We start from the raw sequence: 26,254 nt of genomic DNA, 5'->3' as shown, positions 1-26,254 counted from the left end.
AAATAAATTTTTTAAAATTCCACCACTTCCCGAAGCGTTTAATCTTTTTCTTAAACCCTAGATCAATTCCAACAGTTGACACTGAGAATCTCTCGGTTCAAATGAATTTATTTTCTAATCATGAATTCAACTTAATTGCGATGACTGGATCCACTGAATATTTTCTATGTTTACCCTTCATGAATGTCATCAGGTAGTCGGGATTTACTAAATTACCATTTTACCCTTCTAGCTCTTATTTCCTCAACTCCTTTGTCGCTTGTGAATAAGTTAGAAACAATGTATTGACGAGGAGCTAACAAGTCACATTGTTTCATCCAAAAGAGTCAGGACTCAATTTGGACACTGGCCAGTTCATTTATTCACACTCCAAGGAACAAAGCATGATGTGACATACATTGCATTTCAGCAATCTTGTACATGAATTCCATATCTATGAGAACTTCACAAAGTTACTCATGACATTCTCACAACTTAGTACTTCACCAATAGGCCCTGTTCGGAATCACATAGTGAGTCCGAACTCTGACTTTCTCAAATGAGAATACTAAGGTGTGAAATGGCATGTCTCATTTCAGGATTAAGGTAAGCATGATGCAATTCATACATAGTGACTTCGAGACATAAGAGGTTAAATGGTTTGTTCTTATCTTGTCTCTAGAAGTGCACTGGTCAATTCAGTACCTTCGGAAGATACCTAGAAGAACTATAGAGTCTCCAACTCTCAATGCCTCATAACCAGACATCATAGATTCTTCTAACAATCGTACTGAGGTCAATAGTCCTTTGACCCTAAGATTGCGAATATATCGTTTTAAGCAAACTACGAAGAGTTTGTTCATGCAAATCTACATTTGTCTCTTCGTAAGTTGTTTAGTTTGTTTATGGACTAAAATACTAAGGTTTTATCATAAAGCTTCAGACAAGGAAGATTGAATGAACGTTTCAACTTTTTATTAAATGAATAAGCAATTACAAGCAAGAGTCTTCGTAAGACTATATGACATCAAATGTACATAAATAGACACTACTACTCTTCTTGTGGGCACCATTGACAACATGGACGACATTGTGTTTGGTGATATGTCGCAAGCCATGGTACAACACTTAGTGGAACAAATGCAATCCGAGTTTGAGATGAACATGGTTGGAGAGCTCACTTACTTCTTGGGATTTCAAATCAGACTGATGAAAGATGACATACTTCTTTCCCAGGGCATTTATGCTAAGAATATTGTGTATGTGTCTGCGTGGCTGAAACATTGGTGTGTGTGTGTGTGTATGTGTGCGCGTGCGTGCATGTGTGTGTGTGCGTGTGTGCGCGTGCGTGCGTGTGTGTGTGTGTGCGCTCGGTGTTGAGTGTGTGTGAAGTCAGTTTTGTGTCTAAGGATCCTTTTTGTCCTAGTTTCTGTTGTTGTTGCGCCCGATGCTCAAGATCAGGTTAATCCAGATAATGCCTGATTTGTTTGAAGATTTATGTATGTTCCAATTTACTCTTTCATTTACATGAAACTTTCTTTTGATTATGGTCTGTAATATATTTAGCCTACTTCGTCACTTGCTATTATATTAAGACTCCTCTTGTTCATGTTTGTGTACTCTTGTTGGTATGCTAGTCATTGTAATTTATTTTTTCACCTTGCCTTCCCTTCGTCGTATTATTCTGCCTTTGAAATTAATAAGGCAAACAAGGAGAGAGACAGTAACCTTGTCATTTATTTTGACATGTGTGCTTTGACTTACTTCATGGTTTCCAAATATGTATTATTGTTAGGCCATGTGAATGACTTCTACTTTCGCATTATGGCTATGATTATGAGTACTTGGACGTTTATTGAGTTACTAATGTAGATGACACCATGTGATTTGCCTACAAAAAGCTATAAGGGGGAGTTTGTTCTTACGTTGATTGGTTATTTTTCTAGTCTGGCAAAACGGCACTCAAGATGTTCTTTGTCATGCTCTAACATCTTGCTGTGACATGTGTTGTTTGTCAAAGATTGCAAAGGATACAATTATGTGGAATATTTTGTGCAAGTCTATTAATTGATTGATTTGCTTCTGATTTCCTCTCCACCGAATCAGAGCAAGGCGACCATATTGGGAAACCCTAGCAGGCATCAATTACTAGGTTTCAACTCCTACAAAAGAGAAAGTCTGCCATTAGGAGTCTTGTTACATACTTTGAGTTTTTCGTGAGAGTCTTTGAGCGTAAACACTGCTGTTCATTGTGTGGTTTAATTATGTCTTGTCTCTATTACCGTTGTTCATGCAATTGATATAATGAAGTTTGTTTTCGTGGTACTGTAGATTACGTACAAATATAAGTGTTGATCAACCACTTGGTGAGTGAGTTGAGTAGAAGTGAGAGGACTCAGATTCAGGAAGGAGCCTGGGTCAGAATTTACTAGGATAGTTTTGAAGTAAAAGTATGTGAAAAGTGATTATTCAGATTGACCAAATTGTACTTATTATACCACATTTACCGAGTTATGAGCTTTGTGCAATGTCTTCCTATGTCATTTTTAGTCACATGTAATTTTTCTTCATATGAAAAACATCGCTTTAACAATTATCTATTCCATTATCATAATCAATAATCAGACACATATGATGTTATAAAAGTTGGTTTCATCAATTTTTCATAGAGATGTAATATTTATTTTGAGATCAAGTCTATCGCTGCATTATATACTCATTTATTTCATCGAGTTTCTTTGATTTTTATTTATTTATTCATGAACATATAAAAATATTTGTTATGATTATAAAAAATTGAGAATATATTTATACTGACAAACTTCATTTTTTCTGGTTTAAATACATGAAACTAATAGGCAAAAATTGTACAAAACACCGATAATATATTAATATTCATGATATGACTCTCTTGGTTACGGAGAACCCTATCAGTATCTCCGCCAAAATCATAAGGTAGATTTGAAAAACCAAGTCTAATGTAATCTCAGATTTGAAAACCAAGTCTATGTTGAACACACCAAGAAAACCAAGATTTTGGGGTATTGAAATGCCTTAAATATCTTGAAATTTCAAAATCATTAGAGATTTCTCTAAAAAAGTTTGAAATTGTACTATTTTGAAGTTAAAAGTACAAAATTGGAAGTTCAATTTTTCATCAATAAACTTCAAATTTTCTAATTATTTTGCCATATTTCAAATTACCAAAAAATATTTAAATTTTTAATGATAAACTTCAAAATGAATAATATTTTTTTTTTGAAATAAAATAAAAAACTCCGAGTTCTTGGATAAAAATTTTAACGAACACAAAACATCACAAAAAAGTAACTACATTTTGATTAAATTAAAGCGCTATATTAAAAAAGCTGTAATAACATGAAAACTTATCCATGTCGAAAAAAACTTCAAGATCTTCAATAATACTTGAAATCCTAAATTCTCATGGAGTAAAAAAGATTTATTTGATCGTGAAAATAACTGTAAGGGTTAGGTTTGTTTTCAGATTTTAACAAGGATATTTTGGAATCTTTATATTCCTAAAAATTTAGTTTTCATAAAATGCAAAACATGAAACTTGATTTTCAAACATAATGTTACATTAAACTTGTTTTCTCAAATTTTCGAGCCACAAACCCGTCTCTCTCCAATCTTCAGTTAGCTTATTTTCTCAAATTTCCCAACTACAACCCCTCTCTATCTCCAATCTTCAGTTCCCTCACTAGCTTTTTTTTTTTTATTTTTTATTTTTTTTTATTTTTTTATTTTGCTCGGAGTTTCCTCACTAGCTCTCTTCTCTAATGTAGTCTTTGCACGAAAAGACCGTTGGATATTTATTTTATAAAATAATAAAAATAAAAAACAATTTTTATCTAAAACCCTATACAAATGCACTAACAAAACCACTGGCCACACTACAAGCCCAAAAACCCAATCTTTATTAGTCCATGTCCTTTTTGAACTTGTAACCCGAAAAATGGGATGTTGTGTTAGCACCACCACCACAGCCAAGAAGAAACCACCCCGCAAAGAAGTCCCAAATCACCAAAATGCCACTACCCACCGCCGGAACGACAAACACTCCTCCGTCGCCCACAAAGCGTCTGCAAATCTTCGAGACCCACCGCCAGTGGTTGACCAAGAAGAGTCGGTCAAAGAGGTCGTAATCTCCGAAACGCCCATCTCAAAGCCACCCCAAACGACAACAACGACGAAAGAGGAGATAGTGAAGCCGCAAGAAGCCGCGACGGTCCCGGAAAAAGAGGAGAAAAGCCTTTCCGAGTTGGAAATCATCGTCAACTCGGAGCTCAAACCGAGAGAAGAGGTCGCCGAAGAAGAGGAAGAAGCCAGCGAGGGTTTCTCATACGCCACGTCGACGACCACGACCACCACCGTGACGGAGGTGAGGGACGACAACAACGAGGAGGCCACCAGCAAGCGTAGAAGAGACGCCGCCGCCGCGGCGGGGCACAGACCCGTCGCGCGGCGGAAGAGGCCTGTCGCCGGCGAGTTTTCCGGTGGCCGGAGGGGGCGGGGGAGCCTGGCGCCGGAGAGGAGACGCGCCGTGGTGGCGCGGCGGGATTCTGGCGAGGCGTCGGCGCGGAGGTCGCGGTCTCCGGCGACTCGGCGCGGGGGCGGAGCGGCGAGGGGAGGCGGAAGAGGCGGAGGAGGGAGGTCGCCGGCGAGGGGTACGGAGGCGGGAAGCGAGTCTCTAGAGAATCCATTGGTGGCTTTGGAGTGTTTTATCTTTGTGTAAATTAATCATTATCATTGACAGAAAATAAAAATTATTTTTTTTTTTGTTGTCTGGTAATGTGTTTTTTTTTTTTTTTGTTGGAAGGTTGATAACCTTGAATTATATTCCTAAACACGATTGATTGTTTCGTTTGTATATGTTTGTTGGGGTCAGTGTATTAAAAATGACTAATAGTATGCTAATTCGTTTTGGAGAAAAATCTGAAAAGCCTCAAGAAGAGGAGAATCAAGGAAGATGGTCTTCTAATCCCCTCACTTGTGTAATTTTTATTTTGGAAAGTTGCTAAAAATTTGAATATTCTAAAATGATTGTTTGTAAAGATTAGAAACTACAATTTGTTCATTTGTTTTTTAGTAAAAAAAAAAAAAAATCTAAAAAGCGAGGAGGAGAAGAAGAAAGGAAGAAATTTGTATTTATTCAAAAAAGCAAAAAAAGAAAAATCGAGCTTTTGTAAAGAACAAGGCAAAGTATGTTTCCATTGAGATTTGAGATTGAAATAGCATTTGTATAGGGATGTGCAACGAGAAACCTCGAATTGGAATCTCAATATTTTGCCCTTTCATCGGGATGCCAACAAAAGAGCATAGACATTAGTTCAAAAAAAAAAAAAAAAAAAAAACCAAAGAGAGCATAGAGAAGAAGACAGATAGTGTATTTTCTTGTCGTTTGGTTGTTCTCTCTTGCAGTGGTTCAACTTCAAAACAGCCACTCTCCACTAGTGACTGAAACAGTAACTAATTGCAAATTTAGTAGCACAATCACTGCCACGAAAATATCCATTTGTGATATTACTACGTACGTACTCTTTTCACAAATCAAAAAATGAATTTTGAAATATTGCAAATAAATCAACATAACATGCGCAGTTATTCAAGTAGTATTTAAGATTTACAATTTAGGAAGATATTTCTTACAAGCAATTTCGTTGCCTAAGTATGAGATACGTAAACGAATGTTTGAAAGGCCGTCGATCGATTATCTATCGATGGTCCAAAAAATCGGAAATGGTGGAGATCGATGAAAATTGAGATAAACACGAAAATTGCGACGGAAATAATGTTGCATAATGTGTAAAAATACATTTTAAATATTTTCATAGCTATAACAGACGCATCTTAAGAACTTATGCTTTACATTTCGTGTTCGTGTCGTAACCGTGTCGTGTTAATCGTGTTTATATAAATAATTGCTAGAACCAAATCCGACCATTTATTAATCGTGTTTGAAATCTAGATCCAAATCCGACCGTTTATTTTTTTTACAGATCCATAACCGTTTAAATTAAACTATTTAATAGTCGTGTTAAATGGGTATTTAACCGTGTTTTAACCATGTTTAGACTTTCGGACTCAATTAGTTGCGATATAATTATAAAAAACATAACGGTCATAAGATCAGAATTGTCCTCTATCTTTTTGTACTAACTTCCGATACATCGACACTGTTTGTTCAACTGATTTAGAATCACAATCCATTTATAGCCTGAAAAAAATAAAATAAAAACACTTACACCAAAAACAAACACACTTTAAACTCAAGCCAAAATCAGAAGTTCAACAATGCCCATACGATTTAAAGAAACTGAATATGATACATTATAATGAGATTATAGTTATTGTGACTGTCAATTCTAAATTATGATTTTTCAATATAAATTTAATCTAATTGAAATCAAACAAAATTGAATATGATACGTTATTATGAGATGATAGTTATTGTGATTGTAAATTGTAATTGTTCGATATGAATTGAATTGAACTGAAATAAAATAAAATTGAATGTGATACAGTATTATGAGACTACAGTTTTTTGACAGTCAATTTCAAATTGTGATTTTTCAATATGAATTTAATTGAAATCCAATAAAATTGAATATGATACGTTATTATGAGATGATAGTTATTGTGATTGTGAATGAAAATTGTTCGATATGAATTGAAATAAAACAAAATTGAATATGATACGTTATTATGAGACTATAGTAATTGTGATTGTTCAAAATGAATTGGGATTCTTATTGCTCCCGTTAAGTCAATTGGTATACTATTGACTATATGTTATCATACGTGAATTGATATTAATACGAACATACTTTATTTCTTACATCATGTTTTCTAATATCAATTTTATGTTTATAGTTATAAATTTATAATTTTACATATATAATATTAATCGTGTTTAAATGGATCGTAATCGTGCTATTACTCGTAATCGTGTTAATTGGATCATATTCGTGCGGGTCGTAATCGTGTTTCGTGTCGACCATTTAATAATCGTGTTAATCGGCTTTTTATCGTGTTACCGTAATCGTGTCGTTTCGAACCATTATTTAATCGTGTTAGCGTGTTCGATCCAATTAAGAACCGACCCATTTATTGAGATCCAAATCCGCTTAATATTGTGTCGTAACCGTTTCGTGTTTCGTGTCCGGACCACCACCCATAATATTGTATCAATGTGCTAGATACATAAACTAATATTTATAATATTTTTTTGAAAGTTTGAACTTCCAACAAGCATAGTAATAAGAAAGTTAAACTAAAATGAAATAAAAGAAAAAGAAAAAAAAAATGTAAAGTAATGAAATGCAATAGTGATTTATTGTGTGCGTGCGTTCGGGTTTCAGAAGCCCACTAGTTACGAAATTAAAATAGAAACATATGAGAATGACTTTCAGATGAAACAAAAGCTCAATATATTAAACGTAGCCCCTAGTCTCTTCTTCTCGCTGACATCATTCATGCTATTTGAAACCAAAAGTTTTGGCCGCCTCTCTTTTCTTCTTCTTTTCTTCTTGGACGATACAGTTTCATGGACAAAGGGTGGGAATGTCGACGACAGCACGGCGATATGACCGAAATAATGGTGAATCTTCATTACGACAGTCAACTTTTGGACGGTAAGGCCGCGATTTTGTCGATCTCACAGAAATCACATGATTAGAGTTTGCGTCAGACGCGACGAAATGGAAATTTCACCAGCCTAACGATTCAATATCGGTGACACAATACGACGAAACGGCCATGCGGTCACTTTTGTGTCGGACTCATTCGAAACATGCAATTCAACGTAATTTCCCAAAATTTAAATCCTTGACATAAACACAAAAAGTGAGACTTTTGTATTTTAGTGAGTTTTTCTCTCTAGGCTGAGTTTCACTGTTTCGGGTTTTGGTAGTGTGGTTCGTTTGTTTTTCTAAGTTTGAGGTCTTGAGACGAGTAGGTTCCGGGAAACACAAGGGTTATCGATGAGTTGACTAGAGCTTCTATGCAGAGGGTTCCATTGGGTTCAAGGGAAACAAGGTTGGATTACAAAAATAGCTAACATGAGACGCTAGAAGAGGATATAAACCAGACCACATCCTTTATGGCAAGTAATCTATAGTAATCACTAGAAGGATTGATGATGATGGGAAATGCGCGACATCCACTTTTTTGGCTGAAAAAATCATTTCGAACAAGGTTTGGAATTAGGTGACGAAGCAGGTGTTCAAAGTATTTTCTAGGGTGCGGCGGTGCCAAAAACAAGTGGTTCGTAAAATTGGTTTTGGTTGTGCTCGTTCTTGTGGATTGGATTCTGATTTTTAGTTTGTTTTGTTGGTAATGAATCTGAGAATCGATTTTCGTTCGTGTCGTCGATTTAAGTGAGTCTGATTTCTGCTTGGTTTCGAGTTCGATTAGGATGTGAATAATTAGCAAACTTTATTTTATCGGTGTATAATTATGCTCGTGGCGTTCGTTTTGTTGTTGCTTTTGTGTCGAGGTAATATGGAAACTTCTGCGAACGCGGCCACTCGCTTCGTTCAAGAAGACGTGGATACGGGCAAATATGACGAGGGACGGAAACGACGAGACAGAGCAGCAACGCCTTGGGCCCTAACGGGGCTGTTTCAGTCCGACTTGTACCCAAAGGTCTTGGGCACTCGCTTGGACTTCCATCCTCAAGCGGTGAACCCAATTATCTCGGGGCTCGGCCCAAAGGCTCATCGAGCCATCCTTTGCGTCTCGAGTTGGAAACGGGGACGTCTCGAGTCTCGACCTGAATAAGGACGACTCTAACTATAATTTGTTATATGTCAATTCCAAACCTCAGACTTGGAGGCCAAATCTACCTAAGGAGGCCCCTCTCGGGAGAACACCGCCCGAGTGACCAGACCGACCAGTCACACAAGGAGCAGGACTAGGCTGCCAAGCAATGGCCCCGCCAGCCATCCTGTGACACGGCGAGCCCCCTCGGTCAAGGCCCGGCCGGAAAGTCCCAGGGCAGCAAACTCGTTTGGCCAAGGCTCGGTCGGCCAGTCCCGGGGCAGCAGACCCACTGCTGCCCGCTCAGCCGTCTCCCGGCTGGCTAAGGCCCGTCTGGCATTCTCCCGACCAGCCATCAGCTCGGCCGGCCATCAGCTCAACCAGCCATTGGCTCGTCAGGCCATTGGTTCGGCCGGCCATTGGCTCGTCCGACCATCCACTTAGCTGGCCATTGGCTCACTCGGCCATCCACTCGGCCGGCCATCCACTCGTTCGACCATCCATTAGCTTGACCATCCACTAGGCCGGCCATGCACTCGTACGACTGTCCACTCGTTCAGCCATCCACTCGGTCGGCCATGGGCTCGGCCGGCCATCTCCTTCTCTTGAGCACTCCTCGCTCCCTATAAATAGAGACCCCAATTTTATTCCAAAGGTATCCATTTTTGAGTCCTAAAAATTGACGAACCTTCGGGTCACTCAATTCACTCATCTTTGGCCTCTCACCCCTCTAAAACCTCTATACTCCACCTAAATCCCACTAATGTTGAGCGTCGAAGAGGTAAACCAAAGCACCCCCTCTGTTCCCCTTTGTAGTTCACTGTTTCCATTTCTTGCGGGATAAACGGAGGACGAGGGAGAACAATCACAGCTAGGGAGAACTCTGGAAACCGAGTTCACTACGCTCAAGCTCGAACGCTACCACTTGGTCCGACCTTGGGTCGAATCGTTTGGGAATTTTAAATCGTTGTCCGAAAACGAGCTAAAATATTTTTGCGCTTGTTATCGGCCCGGTGCGATCCGGCTGCGCTATCGGCCTCATTGGCCAATCGGACGTTCTCACCCGGCCAATGGCTGGCCCAGCCTTCACTCGGCCGTTGGCCGACATAACTCTTTCACCAAGCCATTGGCCGACCGAGTTTCACTCGGCCAATGGCCGACCCGGCATTTTCACCTGGCCAATGGCCGGCCCAGCCTTTACTTGGCCATTGGCCGACCCAACTCTTTCACTCGGCCATTGGCCGACCGAGTTTCACCCGGCCAATGGCCGGCTCATCCTTCACTTGGCCATTGGCCGGCCCAACAGTTTCACCCATCCATGGCCGACCGAGTTTCACTCGGCCAATGGCCGGCCCAGCATTCTCACCCGGCCAATGGCCAGCCCGGCCTTCACCCGGCCATTAGCCGGCCCTACTCCTTCGCCCGGTCATTGGCCGACCAAGCTTCACCCGGCCATTGGCCAACCCTACTCCTTCGCCCGGCCATTGGCCGACCAAGCTTCACTCGGCCAATGGCCGGCCCAGCATACTCACCTGGCCAATGGCTGGCCCAGTCTTCACTCGGCCATTGGCCGGCCTAACGCCCTCACCCGGCCATTAGCCGACCGAGCTTCACTCGGCAAATGGCCGGCCCACTTTCACTCGGCCAAGGGGTTCCCCAAACACCCCTTGGCCGCCTATAAATATGAGGCTCGACCCATTGAGTCAGGTAATCCGAAATTGAGTACCGAAACGCTGTTGAACTCGTACTTCAGTCGTTTCTCTCAAGCTCGGCACTCAATACACTAAACCCTCTATATCCCACCTCAATCCTACTAATGTTGAGCGTCGGAGATGTAAATAGAGGCACCCCCTATGTTTCCCCTTTTGTAGTTCATCGTTTCCTTCTTTTGCATGACCAAAGACGTACGAGGCAAACACCATTGACAGCTAGAGAAAATTCGGAATACCGAGATCGAGACGCTCGAGCCCGAACGCGACCACTTGGTCCGACTTTCGGTTGAACCGTTTGGGGCTCCTAAATAGTTGTCCGAAAACGAGCGATAATATTTTGGCGCTAGAAGGAGGGCACCTCCCGACCTTGGCGACGCCCTCCTTTGCAACCTCTTTTCCTGCAACCTCTACGACTCTCGAAAGATGAGTCAAGTTCCAACCACTTCTGCGGGCACCCGAGCGACTGGCTCGAGGTAAGGCCTCAAAAACCTCGTACACCGTCTAGGAGGGCAGCCTCGTGATAAAAGAGAGCCAGCCCCAAGACCCGGCGGCCGATCCCGAAGCCATCCTCCGCAAGGAAACGGCTCGGAGGCTCGCCGAGCTCCTAGACCGCCCCGGCGTGGATAGCACGCTTATCGCTAACCTTCTTGGCTACGATGTCGAGGGTGGTCCCAGTCACGGCGACTCCGATCTCGACTACGAGTGGGAGTCTAGGACCGACGAGGCAACCCCTAGTCTCGTACGCTCCCGGTCCGAAAGGACGAGATATGCCACGACCGGGCCAGGCCAGCCGACACGTCAATGCTCGCGCTCCCAGTCTCGGGGGCTTGCCCCCTCGGTTTCAAGAGGTGGCCGAAGGCAGCCCCTCACCGGGGAGAGAGCCTCCCCCGGTAATGACGGGGCCGTTAGCCGAGACGCTCGCCGGACAGCTCGACCGAGGGTCGCCTCGCCCCACCAAGCGCAAAGCGGGGATCTAAGAGAATGATTGACGGCGCAGAGGAACTCTCGAGGAGAGGACCTCCGTCAAAGGCTTAACTCCCGAAGGGACACGCTCCCTGCTGCCACTCTTGGCCAACCCCAGGCCAAGGTCGGGGACCAAGCGTCCAATGAGCGCCAACAGGCGACTCCCGTGGCCCCGGCGGTCAGCCCTGCTAATGGGCTTGACATGGTAACGATGATCCAGAGCCTCCAAAACCAGATCATCGAAATGAGGGAATCGAGGAGACAAAGGCCATACGGCGGGATCGAGGAATCTTACTCTCCCTTTGCCACTCAGATCCTTGCGCAGCCATGCGTCGAGAACTTCAAGCTACCGTCCATCCCTCCTTACGATGGGTGGACGGACCCGAACTTCCACATCCAACACTATGAGACGTGGATGTCGATGTAGGGGCAGTCGGATGCCACCTTGTGCCAAGCATTCAGCCTGAGTCTCACTGGGTCGGGGTTCGAGTGGTTCCAAAGTCTAAGGCCGGAGAGAATCCAATCCTTTCGAGCCAGGCGAAAGGCGTTCCTTGCTCGAGTTGCCACTCTAGTGACACAGAAGAAATCAAAGACGTACCTCCTGGCCATCCGGCAACGGAGAGACGAGACCCTGAGGCAGTATCTAGCTCGCTTCACCGAGGAATCCCACAAGGTGGAGGGATTCGACGATAAGGATGCCATCACAGCGATCACGGAGGAAGCTCGCACGAGAGACTTCCTCAAGTCCATCGTCGAAAAGGTCCCAAGGAACATGGCGGAGCTCATGTCAAGAGCCCGCACTTACATGGGGATCGAGGACTATCTCGATGGTCGAGACGGCCGGAAAGCTGGGGGACAAAGTGGTCGTCGTCGTGATGATCAGGACGGGGACCGCCCCGACCCTCGAAAGAGGAGAAATAAGGGAGGCTAGATCCCTAACGGTCGCTCCCTCCCCGGGCCAAGGCCCTCGCATGTTGACAGCTTCCGAAAGTTCTTAGCATTCACCCCTCTCATCACTCCGCAAGAGGGGATCCTGGCTTTGCACCGTGACAAGCTAGGAAGTCCCGCTCCTTTCACGAATAATATTACGAAGCGGGATTGAAGCAAGTTTTGTGAATACCACCAAGAGCACGGGCACCTGACGTCCGAGTGCTACCAGCTCAAACGTCAGATTGAAGCCCTCATCCAAGATGGGAAACTGAAGGAATACGTCCTCAAAATGATCGTGACGGCCGCAGAAGGTAGAGAACGTCCGACCCCCTTTGAGTCCATGTTCTTCACCAACCAAGAGGCGGTGCGAGTGCTCCACCCGCACAATGACGCGATAGTCGTCTCAGCGTAGTCGCTAACAACCTCGTCCGGAGGATCCTGATTGACAACGGTAACTCGGCCTAAATATTCTTCAAATCAGCTCTGGACAAGATGAAGCTGACCGGACTAAGACCGACCTCGATCTCAACCCCGCTCTTCAGCTTCTCCAGGGAGAGGGTGACGAAGGAGGGCACCATCGACCTCCGAGTTACCTTCGGGAGTCCTGGGGGGATCGAGGCCACCAACATTGTGTCTTTCCTACTTGTGGATCAACCTTCCGCATACAACATCATCATAGGTCGCCCGACTCTCAACTGACTGAAGGCCATAACCTCCACCTATCATCTGATGATGAAATTCTCGATCGAAAAGGGAATCTCTATAATGTTGGGAGACCAATCGATGGAGAGAATGTGCTACATTCAGGGGGTGGATGGTAAGATGAAGGGAAAGATGGTGAGTACCGTCTTCCATCTCGGAGACAAGTTCCCTTGCAAGATCGAGGAAGGAGGCACCTTCGGAGAGTTGGACCAAAGGGACGACGTCGAGCATCGGAAGGTGGAGACGTCGGATGACCTCGTTCCCATCGTGTTGGAAGACGCCAAGCCGGACCAAGTAGTCAAGGTAGGCGCCCAGCTCCCGACCGAGATCCGACTCCAACTTGCGGCCTTCCTCCACGAGTTCATAGACGTCTTCACGTGGACACACGCCGACATGCCGGGGATCGAACCCAAAATAATGGTCCACTGCCTCAACGATGACAAGAGAGTGACTGAACGCGTCAAACCAAGACGGGCGTTCAGCAGGGAGAGATACCAGGCCATTGGAGAAGAGGTTGACAAAATTCTCGCCACAAACTTTAGCGGAACACCCAAGTGGGTGTCCAATGTCGTGATGGTAAAGAAGCCAAACGGGAAGGGGTAGATCTGCATCGACTATAAAGATCTCAACAAGGCCTGTCCGAAGGACAGCTTCCCTCTCCAGAGGATCGAACAACTCGTAGATGCCACGGCGGGCCATGAGCTGATAAGCTTCATGGACCCCTATTCAGGGTACAATCAGATCCGCATGCACGAGCCGGATCAGATCAAGACCACCTTTATTACGAACCGCAGACTCTATTGTTACAAGGTCATGCCCTTTGGCCTTAAAAACGCGGGTGCCACGTATAAAAGGTTGGTAAATTGAATGTTCACCAACCAGATTGGCAAGACAATGGAGGTCTACGTGGACGACATGTTAGTCAAAAGTCTCAAAGCCCACGACCATGTCCGAGACCTCAGGGAGATGTTCACGATCTTGCTTCGTTACAAAATGAAGCTCAATCCCAACAAGTGCGCTTTCGGGATTGATTCTGGAAAATTCCTAGGCTACACGGTGAGCCGTCTTGGGATTGAGGCTAATCCCAAAAAAATAAAGGCGAACTTGGAAATGAGGTCGCCACAGAAGGTTAAAGAAGTACAGAGTTTGACAGGAAGAATCACTGCCTTAACGCAATTCATATGCAAGGCCACCGACAGGTGCCAACCATTTTTCAAGGCGTTGAAAAAGACTGACGGATTCGTGTGGATGGAGGAGTCTGAGAAGGCGTTCCGTGAGATGAAGACCTACCTCAGCTCCCCTCCATGCCTCGTAAAACCTAAGGACGGTGAGATCTTGTACGTCTATCTCGCGGTTTCCGACAGGGCTGTGAGCACGGTCCTGATACGCGAAGAAGACAGGGTCCAATGGCCAGTTTACTACGTTAACAAGGCGCTCCTTCATGCCAAGACTCGATACCCGGAAATCAAAAGATTGTCCCTCGCCTTTGTCATGAGCGTGAGAAAATTGCGCCCTTACTTTGAAGCACATCCAATCGTGGTGGGCACGGGGCATCCCATCGAAAAGGCTCTGCAAAAAGGGACCTCTGAATGAATGTCCATATGGTCTCAAGAGCTGGGAGAGTACGGGGTCAAGTTTCAACCGAGAACCGCTATCAAAGGTCAGACCCTCGCCGACTTTGTGGCAGAATTATCTAGCACGCCCTCAATGGATGAAGACAAGGAAGACAAGGAGAGCGAACACAACGGGTCGTCAAAGAAAAGGACCAATGACCCGATAGGGCCAGTCTAGGACTTGCACGTGGACGACGCATCAAACGCCCGGGGGACTGGCACCAGCGTCGTACTCACAAACCCCGATAGGTAAAAATTGAGGTACGCTTTGCGATTCAAGTTCAAGGCCTCCAACAACGAGGCGGAGTACGAAGCTCTGATCGTTGGCGTGGAATTGGCGAACAAGCTAGAAATCCGGAACCTGCGCATCCATTGCGACTCGCAACTAATTGTGAACCAGGTGAAAGGAGACTATGCAGCCAAGGAGCCGAGCATGATCGCATATTTGTCCAAGACCCAGAAGAACCTGGAAGCCATGTCATGGTTCGAGATAGTCCAAGTTCCCCGTGAGGCGAACATCGAGGCCGATGCCCTGGCACGCCTTGCGTCAGGAGTAGACGAAGAAGGAGAAGGCAATGTCCCAATAGAAGTGTTGACCCGACCCTACATCTCGAGAAGCGACGTAGGGGTGATAGAAGTAGGGAATCGACCTCATCGGTGAACTGCCTACGGCCCCGCGACAATACAAGCACGTAATCGTGGCTATCGATTACTTCACGAAATGGGTGGAGGCAGAACCGTTGGCAAAGATCACATAGGCGAACACGACTAGTTTCATCTGGAAGAACATCGTCTGCCGCTTCGGGATCCCCGCATCGATCGTGACCGACAATGGGAAGCAATTCTACAATACGCGCGTCCGCGACATATGCGAGCAGTTTTGAATCAGCAAGACCTTCTCCTCCCCTCGTCATCCTCAGGCCAATGGCCAAGTCGAAGCGGTCAACAAAACGATCAAGGAGAACCTGAAGAAGAAGTTAGAAGAAAGAAAGGGGGCATGAGCCGAAGAGCTCCCTACGGTCTTGTAGACATACCGACGACCGCGCGGAATGCAACCGGCGAAACCACGTTCGCACTCGCATTCGGCGTCGAAGCTGTGGTTCCCGTCTAAACCAAACTCCCGACTTCCCGCATTGAAGAATTTGAAGAAGCCGCCAATGACAAAGCGATGAGGCTCGAACTGGACCTCATAGACGAGAAGAGGGCTGACGTACTGACCCGCCTCGCCGCGCAAAAGAGGAAGGTCGAGAAGTATTACAACTCCAAGGTCAAGCTTCGGAAGTTCACCGACAGGAACCTCGTCTTCAGAAGAGTGTTCCAAAATACCAAGGTGCAAGGGGTAGGAGTCTTGGGTCCCACCTGGGAAGGCCCGTATCATGTACGCCGAGACATACACTGCGGCTCCTATGAGCTGCAGAACTTAGAAGGGCTCGTGTTCACTCACCCGTGGAATGCCGAGCATCTAAGACAATACTACCAATGAGGCCCGTCCTCGGCTCCTTTTGCCTCCTTTTTCTTTTCATTTTCATATTTTGTTAAGTGACAATTTGAACGAGGCTGAAGGCCATGGGATGTAATTTTATTTCACGTAATATAAGACCATGGGATTACGTTTCATCTTAAGCTTTGTTACGCATTGTTATAATTTGTAGTCTCCTCTACGAGTACCTAAGAAACTCGAGGGGCTAACAGGTATACGCCCTTTGTGCAACGCCCTCGCACGACTCCAAGGAGGTGGACCACCGGACCCACAAGTGTTTTGTGCGTTGAAAGGTAGCGAATTGTCAACGGGTTGCATCCGCGCACCGGACTGCTAACCCTAAGACAGTAGTCAAAACCCAAAACACGACAAGCATACAGATAGATACCACGCTCTCTGGGAACTGCGCTTACTCCAAGCGTGTCCTGATGCACAACACGCATACCTACAGGAAGTGTACATGCCAGGAAAGGGGCCCGCTAGCCGCCCATCTCGTGTGCCGAGAGGCAACGAGTCACCAATGGGTTTCAAAGGTTGCGCCTGCCGACGAAATTGGTCTAGCCAACGTCCACGGAAAACCTAGCCACTAAGTATGGTGCTAAGCCATGCAGACCGGTTATGCTAGACGTAGTAAACCGAGGTTCATGAGACACGCATCATCCGGATTGCGCGAATTGATTACGCTAAACATAGTAAAATCGAGAAAATAAGACGTATGGCAAACCAGAAAAGCTTTAATAAAAATGATCAACGTCACGGAAACAACCCAAAAAAAAGACAAAATATGACAAATATCCGAAAGGAAAGCATCAAAGAAAACAAGTGCTAAACAAGTGCGCAACAAATCGAAACGAAACCAGCTACTCGGAACAAAAGTCGACTTGCTCCTCGTCAATCTTGGGCAGGGGGACGCCCGACCCATCGGTGGCCTCTTTGTCAGGGGGACAGTTTGTCGATTGGGCAGACTCTGCGGGAACCTGGGGACAAGGATCGTCTGCCTGTGGCACGTCGTCCAAAGGGGGGAACATGTTGTCGAAGAAAGAGAAGGTGGTTCCGTGAGATGCGTTCTCCTTCGCAGTCACGTCGCGATTTGTACAGATGCCGCATAACGAGCCTCCTCTACAGTGATGTCCCAATCATCCTCTAGATCTTCCTTAGCTCACACGACGTCGTCCTTCTCCTCGATGATGGCTTGCGTCTCCACCAGTAAGGAGTCCCGCTCCCTCTCCGCCTTGACGCGGGAGATCTCGCTCGCCGATAGTTGAGCGTGGACGATCTTCAGCTCTTCATCCCGGCATGAGAGTAGCGCTTGGAGTTTCCTTGTCTCCCCTAGGAAGGTGTCGGCCGACTGTTCCGCCTTCTCCCGAGACGCCTGCTCGGCCGCCCGCAGTGACCTCTCAGTGGCCAGCTCCGCGCCGAGACAGGCCGCCTCCTCGCGGGCCCGTTTCGACTTCTCCTCGAGTGCTTGAAACTCTGGGCAGATCGGACCCTCACCAGGGCAGCGGCGTGGTTGACCGTGGCGCTCTCCGTGTCCGCCTTCATGTTCTGCATCCGTCGCAGCAGGTCCCGGAGAATACGGTCGCCCCGCTCTTGGCGTGCAAGCATCTGCAAGAGTGGATGGCACACGCGTAATCATAATAAGCATGATGATTATACATAAGCCAAGAAAATGGATCGTACCTTCCGAGTGTCGCTGATTCCGTTCTGGAAGTACTCTATGTCGCTCATCGTTAGAAGACATATAAAGTCCCTCAAAGGGGCTTCGAGAATCCCTTGGGAGCATTGACCCCTCAGCTCTTCCGCTTCTGCTATTAGCATCGAGTCCATGCCGTCCCTTGCCACCGATGTGTGAGTGCATTTTTGACAAGAGGGCGAGCTCAGAGAGACCGATGATGAAGGCCGCTTGTTCGAAGAATTTGCCTCATTCCGCGTTCGCACGGGCGATCCCCCGCGGCGAGCCTCGGTCCGAGAGCGGGCCGCGGCAACAGCATCAGCGGTGGTTTGCGCCCTAGGCAGTCTCGTACACAAATAGTCTCGAGCCATGGCACCTGTCATAAAAGAAAAAGAGGACGTCAAGAGGTTAGAGTAAGGTATAACACAAACGATAAACAAACGCGATAACATGAAAATGTTTAGTACCCCCCACATCGAGGGGTGGGGCGAAGGAGCCCCCCGCCTCGAGCTCAGGGCTCGACAGGGCCTCGCCGCCCCGAGGAGAACAACGAGGCACCTCGTTGCCGGGTACAAACCACCCAGTAGTCGACATGAGATCCGGGGACTTGAAGAGCGACCCTTGTCGCCTCAAGTCCAGAACAGCTCCTATCACGAGTGCGAGCTCAGACCCTTGTCGCCGTGGGGCCAAAGATAGGAGGCGCCGCCCCAAAGCCGGATTTGGATAGCCACACCTAAGGGTATTGATTCTTGGAAGACAGCTTGGTGAGTATGGGAAAGCGCTTGCGGTTTTGAACCTTATAGAAGCCCGGCTTCCCGGGGACTTCGTAGATGGACACGAGGTTCCTAATGTCGTCAGCCATCATGACCATGTTTTTCGCTCGATAGAGCATCATACGGCGCACAACCATCACACGATAAAAGGATGAAGACATCCGGGACGCATGAACATTCGGTCGAACTAGAATATTCGGATCACATGCTAATAGGGTAGCTGTAGTCCCCCGTGAAGGCTCGCCTCATGAACGGCGGCATACCCCCTTCGCGGGCGAGTTGGGAGATCGTCGGGCAGTGGTTGTAGTAACGATACGGATGACAGGATGTTGAACCGCTTCCTCAGGCTCATGAAGCTGGCCAATGAGAGGGAGCTCAGAACGTCTACACCAGAGCAGTCAAAGCCACCTAGAATCGCCGACTCTCCGATAGGGAAGGACAAGGCGCGCTCCTCCTCTTGGGCGGTCAAGGTGCGCACCGCGGCCGCCGGCGAATGGAATAAAAGAAATTTTCTCGAGCCTTCTGGGTTCGCCACATCTTCGGGACTGGTCGGGGCGTCGTTATCTATCGGGCCGGTCGAATTTTCCTCCCGACGTGCGCCCAAGCCGGCAAGATAGGTCGCCTCGCCCACGCCCGGACCGGTCGGACGGGCCCCCTCGCCCGCGCCTGGGCCGGCTGGTGTTGGAATCGATCTAGGGTTTGAGAAAATAATTAACGCTTCGGTAAGCGGCGGAATTTTAAAAAATTTCTTTTACAAGTAAAACAGTTTTTACTAACCTAGACAAGTGCAAGTACATGTAATTAAAAACCAATATGAGCTAGAAGTTTACTAACCTTTCTTGAAGCTTGAACTTTGAAGAAGCTTGTGGAAAGTTTGCAACGCTCGTCTCCCCTCGCAGCACGTCTCTCTTTCTTTCCTCGGCACCTCGAGCAACCATGAAAGTTTCTATCACTAAATCACTCGAAAAGAAGGAATCAGTGAGTGGGAACTTTTAAACACTACGACTTAAGAACGAGTCTCGAAGTCGCAGAGCTAACCACTAGGTCGAGTGAGGACCTAGGTGCCAAGACAAGAAAAATCGAAAATAAACTTAGAGAGAGAGAGAAGAGGGGCGGCAACCACAAGTTCTAGAGAGAGAAGCTCTCAATCTCTAACTTATGTGGAATGAATAAAATGAAGGGAATGAGGGTCCTATTTATAGGAGAGGGGTTGGCCTTGGAAAGAAGTAGTTTCCTCTTATTTTCCAAGCCTTTATGAGCAATATTTTATTATCCATACCTATCAAAATAGGCGCCCATCTCATACAATCCACAAGGGATTAGTTTCCTCTTTTGTTTCCCTTCTTGGTTGCCTTGGCCGATTCTCCTTGTTTCCTCATAGAGGAAATTTGTTTCCTCTTTTTCTTTTGGCAAGTATCTTGATACATTTATGCACAAAATATTCTCTTTCTCTTGGGTATTTTGGGCGCCCATCTCTCATCTAGAAGGAGCTTCTAGAAGCTTCTTCATTTGTTCATGACAACATGAGAAAAACCCATTAAGAATTTTCAATAAAATTCTTATGAAATGAAATTAATCCACAAGGCCCAATAAACAAGTTATGGCCGAGTGACATCAAGTCATCAAATGAACTTGTCAAAAAATTTATTGACATTCATTTCATCCTTTGTCTCAAAAGACAAAAATACCCTTTTAACTATTTTCGTTCTTGTTTTGACTTAGCTTCCAGTTTAACTATTCCTATCGATGTGATTCGTGACAGTGACCTCATGGACCCAAATGAACAAAGCTTGAGCTAAAAACTTGGACTCAAAAGTTCACAAACCTTTTCCAAGTTTAGCTTAATGCCAACTGACTCCACTAAAGAGCTGACACTGAAAATCTCTCGGTTCAAATGAATTTATTTTCTACTCAAGAATTCGACCTAATTATGATGAGCGGATCCACTGAATATTATCTATGTTTACCCTTCATGAATGTCATCAGCTAGTCGGGATTTACTAAATTACCATTTTACCCTTCTAGCTGTTATTTCCTCAACTCCTTTGTCGCTTATGAATAAGTTAGAAACAATGTATTGACGAGGAGCTAACAAGTCACATTGTTTCATCCAAAAGAGTCAGGACTCAATTTGGACACTGGCCAGTTCATTTACTCACACTCCAAGGAACAAAGCATGAGGTGACATACATTGCATTTCAGCAATCTTGTACATGAATTCCATATCTATGAGAACTTCACAAAGTTACTCATGACAGACTCACAATTTAGTACTTCACCAATAGGCCTTGTTCGGAATCACATAGTGAGTCCGAACTTTGACTTTCTCAAATGAGAATACTAAGGTGTGAAATGGCATGTCTCATTTCAGGATTAAGGTAAGCATGATGCAATTCATACATAGTGACTTCGAGACATAAGAGGTTAAATGGTTTGTTCTTATATTGTCTCTAGAAGTGCACTGGTCAATTCAGTACCTTCGGAAGATACCTAGAAGAACTATAGAGTCTCCAACTCTCAATGCCTCATAACCAGACATCATAGATTCTTCTAACAATCATACTGAGGTCAATAGTCCTTTGACCCTAAGATTGCGAATATATCGTTTTAAGCAAACTACGAAGAGTTTGTTCATGCAAATCTACATTTGTCTCTTCGTAAGTTGTTAAGTTTGTTTATGGACTAAAAGAGTAAGGTTTTATCATAAAGCTTCAAACAAAGAAGATTGAATGAACGTTTCAACTTTTTATTAATGAATAAGCAATTACAAGCAAGAGTCTTCGTAAGACTATATGACATCAAATGTACATAAATAGACACTACTACTCTTCTTGTGGGCACCATTGACAACAAACTCCCACTTGACTCAAAGAAGATGTGAGTAGTCCTACATGCCTAATCCCTCTCGAAGTTGGTCGAAGACCATGTTCGCTAGGGCCTTGGTGAATGGATCTTCCAGAGATCTACTTCACCTCCACGTCTCCGCGTTGCGCGATCTCTCGAATCAAATGGTATTTCCTCTCAATATGTTTAGAGCGCTTATGGCTTCTAGGTTCCTTTGAGTTAGCGACAGCCCCACTATTATCACAATAAAGGGTCATGGGCTCGTCGACGTTTGGAACAACTTCCAAATACTTAAGGAATTTTCTAAGCCATACAGCCTCTTTGGATGCTTCACAAGCAGCCACATATTCTGCTTCATTGTGGAGTCAGCTATGCAAGATTGCCGGCCGGGCCTGCCGGCCGGGCCTCATTGCCCGCGCCTGGGCCGGTCGGGTGGGCCTCCTCGTCCGCGCCTAGGCCGGCCAGACAGGTCCCCTTGCGCGCGTCCTGCCCGTTAGGCCCTACCGAGCTCTCTTTCCGGTCGCCCAGGACAGGTGGGCCGGCCCCACAAGCACCCGGCCCAGCAGGGCCTGGCTCCTGCGCAACTGGCCCGGCCGAGGTCCCCCCTTACGAGCTTGGGTTGGTTGGGCTCTCCTCGTGCTCCCCCGGCCCACGGCCGGGTGGACTCTCCTCGCGCGGGCCTGGCCCGCCAACCCCTAGGGTTTTGGCGGGCTGTGACTCTATTGCCACCCCACGGTTGGCGTCGCCCAGCCGGCGCGCCTCACCTCCGGCGCCGGCATCAGCCTGGCCGTTCTCGTCCGGCGCCGGCGCATCGCCCCCGCCGCGCTCCCGGCCGGACGCGGCCCTGCATGGTATGTGTGGGTCCGTAGAGTCGCCAATGCCCAGCCAAATAGGTCCCGCCTGCCGGAGCGCCGCCTTTCCCACCCCGGCACTGGTCAAGTCGAAGCCACCCAAGGCCGGTGCGCCTCCTCCCATGCTCGCCTCATCGGGAGAACCTCCGCCGGGAGCGTGTGCCTCTCCAGATCCGCGGGGGCCCAACCAAACAGTCCCCTCGGTGCGCGTGTCATCTAGGCCGGTCGCGCCCGAGTTGCGCGAGCCCTCCCGGGCGATCTTCTCGGCCGGGTGCCCCTCGCCCAGGCCGCGCGGGACCTCCCTGACGCTCGTCCCGTATGGAGGCTCCTCACTCGGGTCACGCGGGAGATCTCCGGCACGCGCTTCCTCCAGCGCCGCCCCTGCGCCGTGAAGAGCCAGTCCGGCCGGTCCCTCTGACGCGATAGTCTCGCCGGGTGGTCGTCCTCGCCTGTCAGCCATGTGTCCACTAGAGAAAAGTCGCAGTCGGTCGAGCTCACTGCCGCCCGTCCAGTAAAATCCAAGCCCATCGTTAGAAGAAGGCGAGGGTCGTTGGAGGGCAATGGAAGTTGGTTCAAGAACTTGTCCAGAGTCTCGTAGGAATCATCAAGAAAGAAGGTGAAGACATCATCGAGGGGCCCACTCGCCGACAGGTGGTTAGGGGACCCCATGAGCACGCGGAATTAGAAAACGTGTCAAGAAAAGCGAATAAAAAAATAATAAAGAGGCTTACCGGTTCGTTGAGGGGGTGGTCCGACAATACAGTGAATGACGCAGCACGCTTCAGTTTACCACATGGGCTACGCCAGTGAAAAACTTGGGGGGCTAATGTTATCGGCCCGGTGCGATCCGCAGCACTATCGGCCCCGTTGGCCGACCGGACGTTCTCACCCGGCCAATGGCTGACCCAGCCTTCACTTGGCCACTGGCCAGCCCAATTCTTTCACCCGGCCATTGGCCGACCGAGTTTCACTCGGCCAATGGCTGGTGCAGCATTTTCACCCGCCCAATTGCCCACCCAGCCTTCACTCGGCCATTGGCCGGCCCAACTCTTTCACCCGGCCATTGGCCGACTGACTGTCACCCGGCCAATGCCCGGCCCAGCCTTCACCCGGTCATTGGCCGGCCCAACAGTTTCACTCGGCCATTGGCCGACCGAGTTTTACTCGACCAATGGCCGGCCCACCATTCTCACCCTGCCAATGGTCGGCCCGGCCTTCATCCGGCCATTGGCCGGCCCTACTCCTTCGCCCGGCCATTGGCCAACCAAGCTTCACCCAACCAATGGTCGACCGAGTCCTCACCCGACCATTGGCTGGCCCAATGCCCTCACCGAGCCATTGGCCGACCGAGCTTTACTCGGCCAATGGCCGGCAAACTTTCACTCGGCCAAGGGGTTCCCCAAACACCCCTTGGTCGATTATAAATACGAGCTCGACCCCTAGAGTAAGGTAATCCGAAATTGAGTACCAAAACGCTGCTGAACTCGTACTTCAGTCGTTTCTCTCAACCTCGGCCCTCTAAACACTAAACCCTCTATATCCCACATCAATCCTCCTAATGATGAGCGTCACAGAGGTAAACAGAGGCATCCCCTCTGTTTCCCCTTTGTAGTTCATTGTTTCCTTCTTTTGCAGGACCAACGACGGACGAGGCAAACACCATTCACTGCTAGAGAGAACTCGGGATACCGAGTTCGAGACGCTCGAGCCCGAACGCGACCACTTGGTCCGGCCTTGGATTGAACCGTTTGGGGCTCCTAAATAGTTGTCCGAAAACGAGCGACAACAACGCTAGAAGGAGGAGGCTTCCGTACTTGGTAGCTCGTTCCCTTACCACACTCACTTTCGACCTTCGACGAAAAAACTCTCAATAGATGAGTCACTTGCCCGCCACCTCCACTGCCGGCCGAGCGACTAGGCCGAGGTATGGCTTGAGAAGCTTGGCACACAGGATAGGGGATCAACGGCCTTGTGACAATGAGAGCCAGCCCCTCAAACCAACCAATGGCATCGATGACTCTTTTGGACGAAACAATGTGACGTGTTAGCTCCTCGTCAATATATTGTTTCTAACTTATTCACAAGCGACAAAGGAGTTGAGGAAAAAACAACTAGAAGGGTAAAATGGTGATTTTGTAAATCCCATCTAGTTGATGATATTCATGAAGGCTAAACATAGATAATATTCAATGGATCCCCTCATCACAATTAGGTAGAATTCTTGAGTAGAAAATATATTCATTTGAACTGAGAGATTTCAGTGTCAGCTCTTCAATGGAGTAAGTTTTCATTAAGCTAGAACTTGGAAAAGGTTTGTGAACTTTTGAGTCCAAGTATGCTAGCTCAAGCTTTGTTCATTTGGATCCATGAGGTTGTTGTCGGTCGTTTTCGGAAAACCCGAGACGCCAAGAAGGCACATCGCTCAAAGGGCCGATGGTTAGGCCGGAGGTCCTGAAGAGCGGCAAGTCTCCAAGCCCTCACCCAAACTCTTGACTCCTTGAGTCGAGCCTAGCCCCTCGAGTCGAGACTTGAGTCAGTCTCCTCGAGTCGAGCTTCGCTCCTCGAGTCGAGCCTTGAGTCAGTCTCCTCGAGTCGAGCTTCGCTCCTCGAGTTGAGCCTTGAGTCAGTCTCCTCGAGTCGAGCTTCGCTCCTCGAGTCGAGCCTTGAGTCAGTCCCCTCGAGTCGAGCTTCGCTCCTCGAGTCGAGTCACTCTCGTCAAGTGGAAACCTTCATATTTCACGTGGTAAGAATGGTATTCAAAGACCCCTAAAGGCCCACAAGAGTCCGGCAAGACGAGCCATTCGCCGCGCGCGCAGCACGCTGTGCCGGCCAACCATGCAGCAATCCGTGCGCCGCGCCAGGAAGGTAGCGCGCCGCGCCAGGCAGGCCGCGTGCCGCGCCAAGACATGCCCGCGCCCCATGCGCCGCGCATCCCGCGCCGCGAATCCTGCGCCGCGCGTCCCGCGCCGCGCATCCCGCGCCGCGCATCCCGCGCCGCGCCCGTTGACCTGCGCGCCACGCGCACCGTGCACCTCCAATTGACGGCGCACGCGTTCCTAGTCCCACATGGACGAAAAAGAAGCCTTCTAAGGCCCTCAAACACCTATAAATACCCCCTCTCATTGAGGGGAAAGCCATCCCATTTATTCTCAAGGAACTTGAGACTTCTCTCTGCTTCTCTGGATGCCATCCTTGGCCTGAAGCAGATTCTCCTCGATTTCTCGTTCTCAGAGATTCTGAAGCGCTTTCCGGGGACTCCCGAGTGCCGCCTCTCTTGATCGAACGATTAATCTTGAGCCCACGAGTGCTCTAACGATTTTCGACTGAAAATCGCCTACGCGTCTAGCACCCTAGACGCGTCCACCATTTCTGACAAGAAATCGCCTACGCGTCCAGCATTTCCAACTAGGAATCGCCTACACGTCCGGAATCTCCGCCACAACAAGGAACTCTTGACTTAGAGTCTTCCACGTCTCCAAAAGAGAGAAAACACACATTCTCTCTCGCATACGCGATCTCCGAAGTTTTGAGACGTCGCCGAGGACTCCTCCGCGCCTCGTCTCCTTCGTTGAGAATGCCTCTCCACCAAGGCTCCGCGCCTCATACTGCGTCTCACACGCTTGAACTACGTTCTGACCTGATCCCACACACGGGTACGTAGGCAGCCGACAACCAAGGCACAGTCACTCCTTCACTTCACCCCATACCTCTCCCGAGAGGCGGGTTGATCGGAAAAACCTAGCTCGAGACTATCGAGTTCACACTCTTGGCCCGGGTGCGATCACTTGGTCCGGCATTGGATCGAACCGCCCGAGGTTTTCAATAGTTGTTCATTTTTGTGCGACAACATTTTGGCGCTAGAAGGAGGGGACTTCCCGATCTATTCAGCCCGAAATCCCTTCTGTTCATCTTCTTCTTTTCTTCTGCGAACTCAACCTTCTCGAACTTGGGAAA

General features: G+C 47.6%; 2 protein-coding genes across 2 annotated transcripts; both read left to right on the top strand.

The window, feature by feature from the left end:
• The first annotated feature begins 3,776 nt into the window (after positions 1-3,776).
• Positions 3,777-5,043, top strand: LOC149408121 (uncharacterized). Its single transcript, XM_089628288.1, has one exon. The coding sequence runs from the start codon at positions 3,956-3,958 to the stop codon at positions 4,733-4,735; it is 780 nt and encodes a 259-aa protein (XP_089484414.1). The 5' UTR covers positions 3,777-3,955; the 3' UTR covers positions 4,736-5,043.
• An 8,054-nt stretch (positions 5,044-13,097) lies between these two features.
• On the top strand, positions 13,098-14,660 carry LOC149408120 (uncharacterized). The gene is made up of 3 exons (XM_089623906.1): positions 13,098-13,621; positions 13,718-13,812; positions 14,116-14,660. The coding sequence occupies exons 1-3, from the start codon at positions 13,098-13,100 to the stop codon at positions 14,658-14,660; spliced, it is 1,164 nt and encodes a 387-aa protein (XP_089480032.1).
• The last annotated feature ends 11,594 nt before the right edge of the window (positions 14,661-26,254 follow it).

This window comes from Urtica dioica, chromosome 1, assembly GCF_054948205.1.
Source record: "Urtica dioica subsp. dioica isolate 48M chromosome 1, U.dioica_male_clone48M_v1_H2, whole genome shotgun sequence".
Lineage (NCBI taxonomy): Eukaryota > Viridiplantae > Streptophyta > Magnoliopsida > Rosales > Urticaceae > Urtica > Urtica dioica.
The sequence above is the reverse complement of the archived record's forward strand: the minus strand, read 5'-3'. Positions and strand labels throughout refer to the sequence as shown.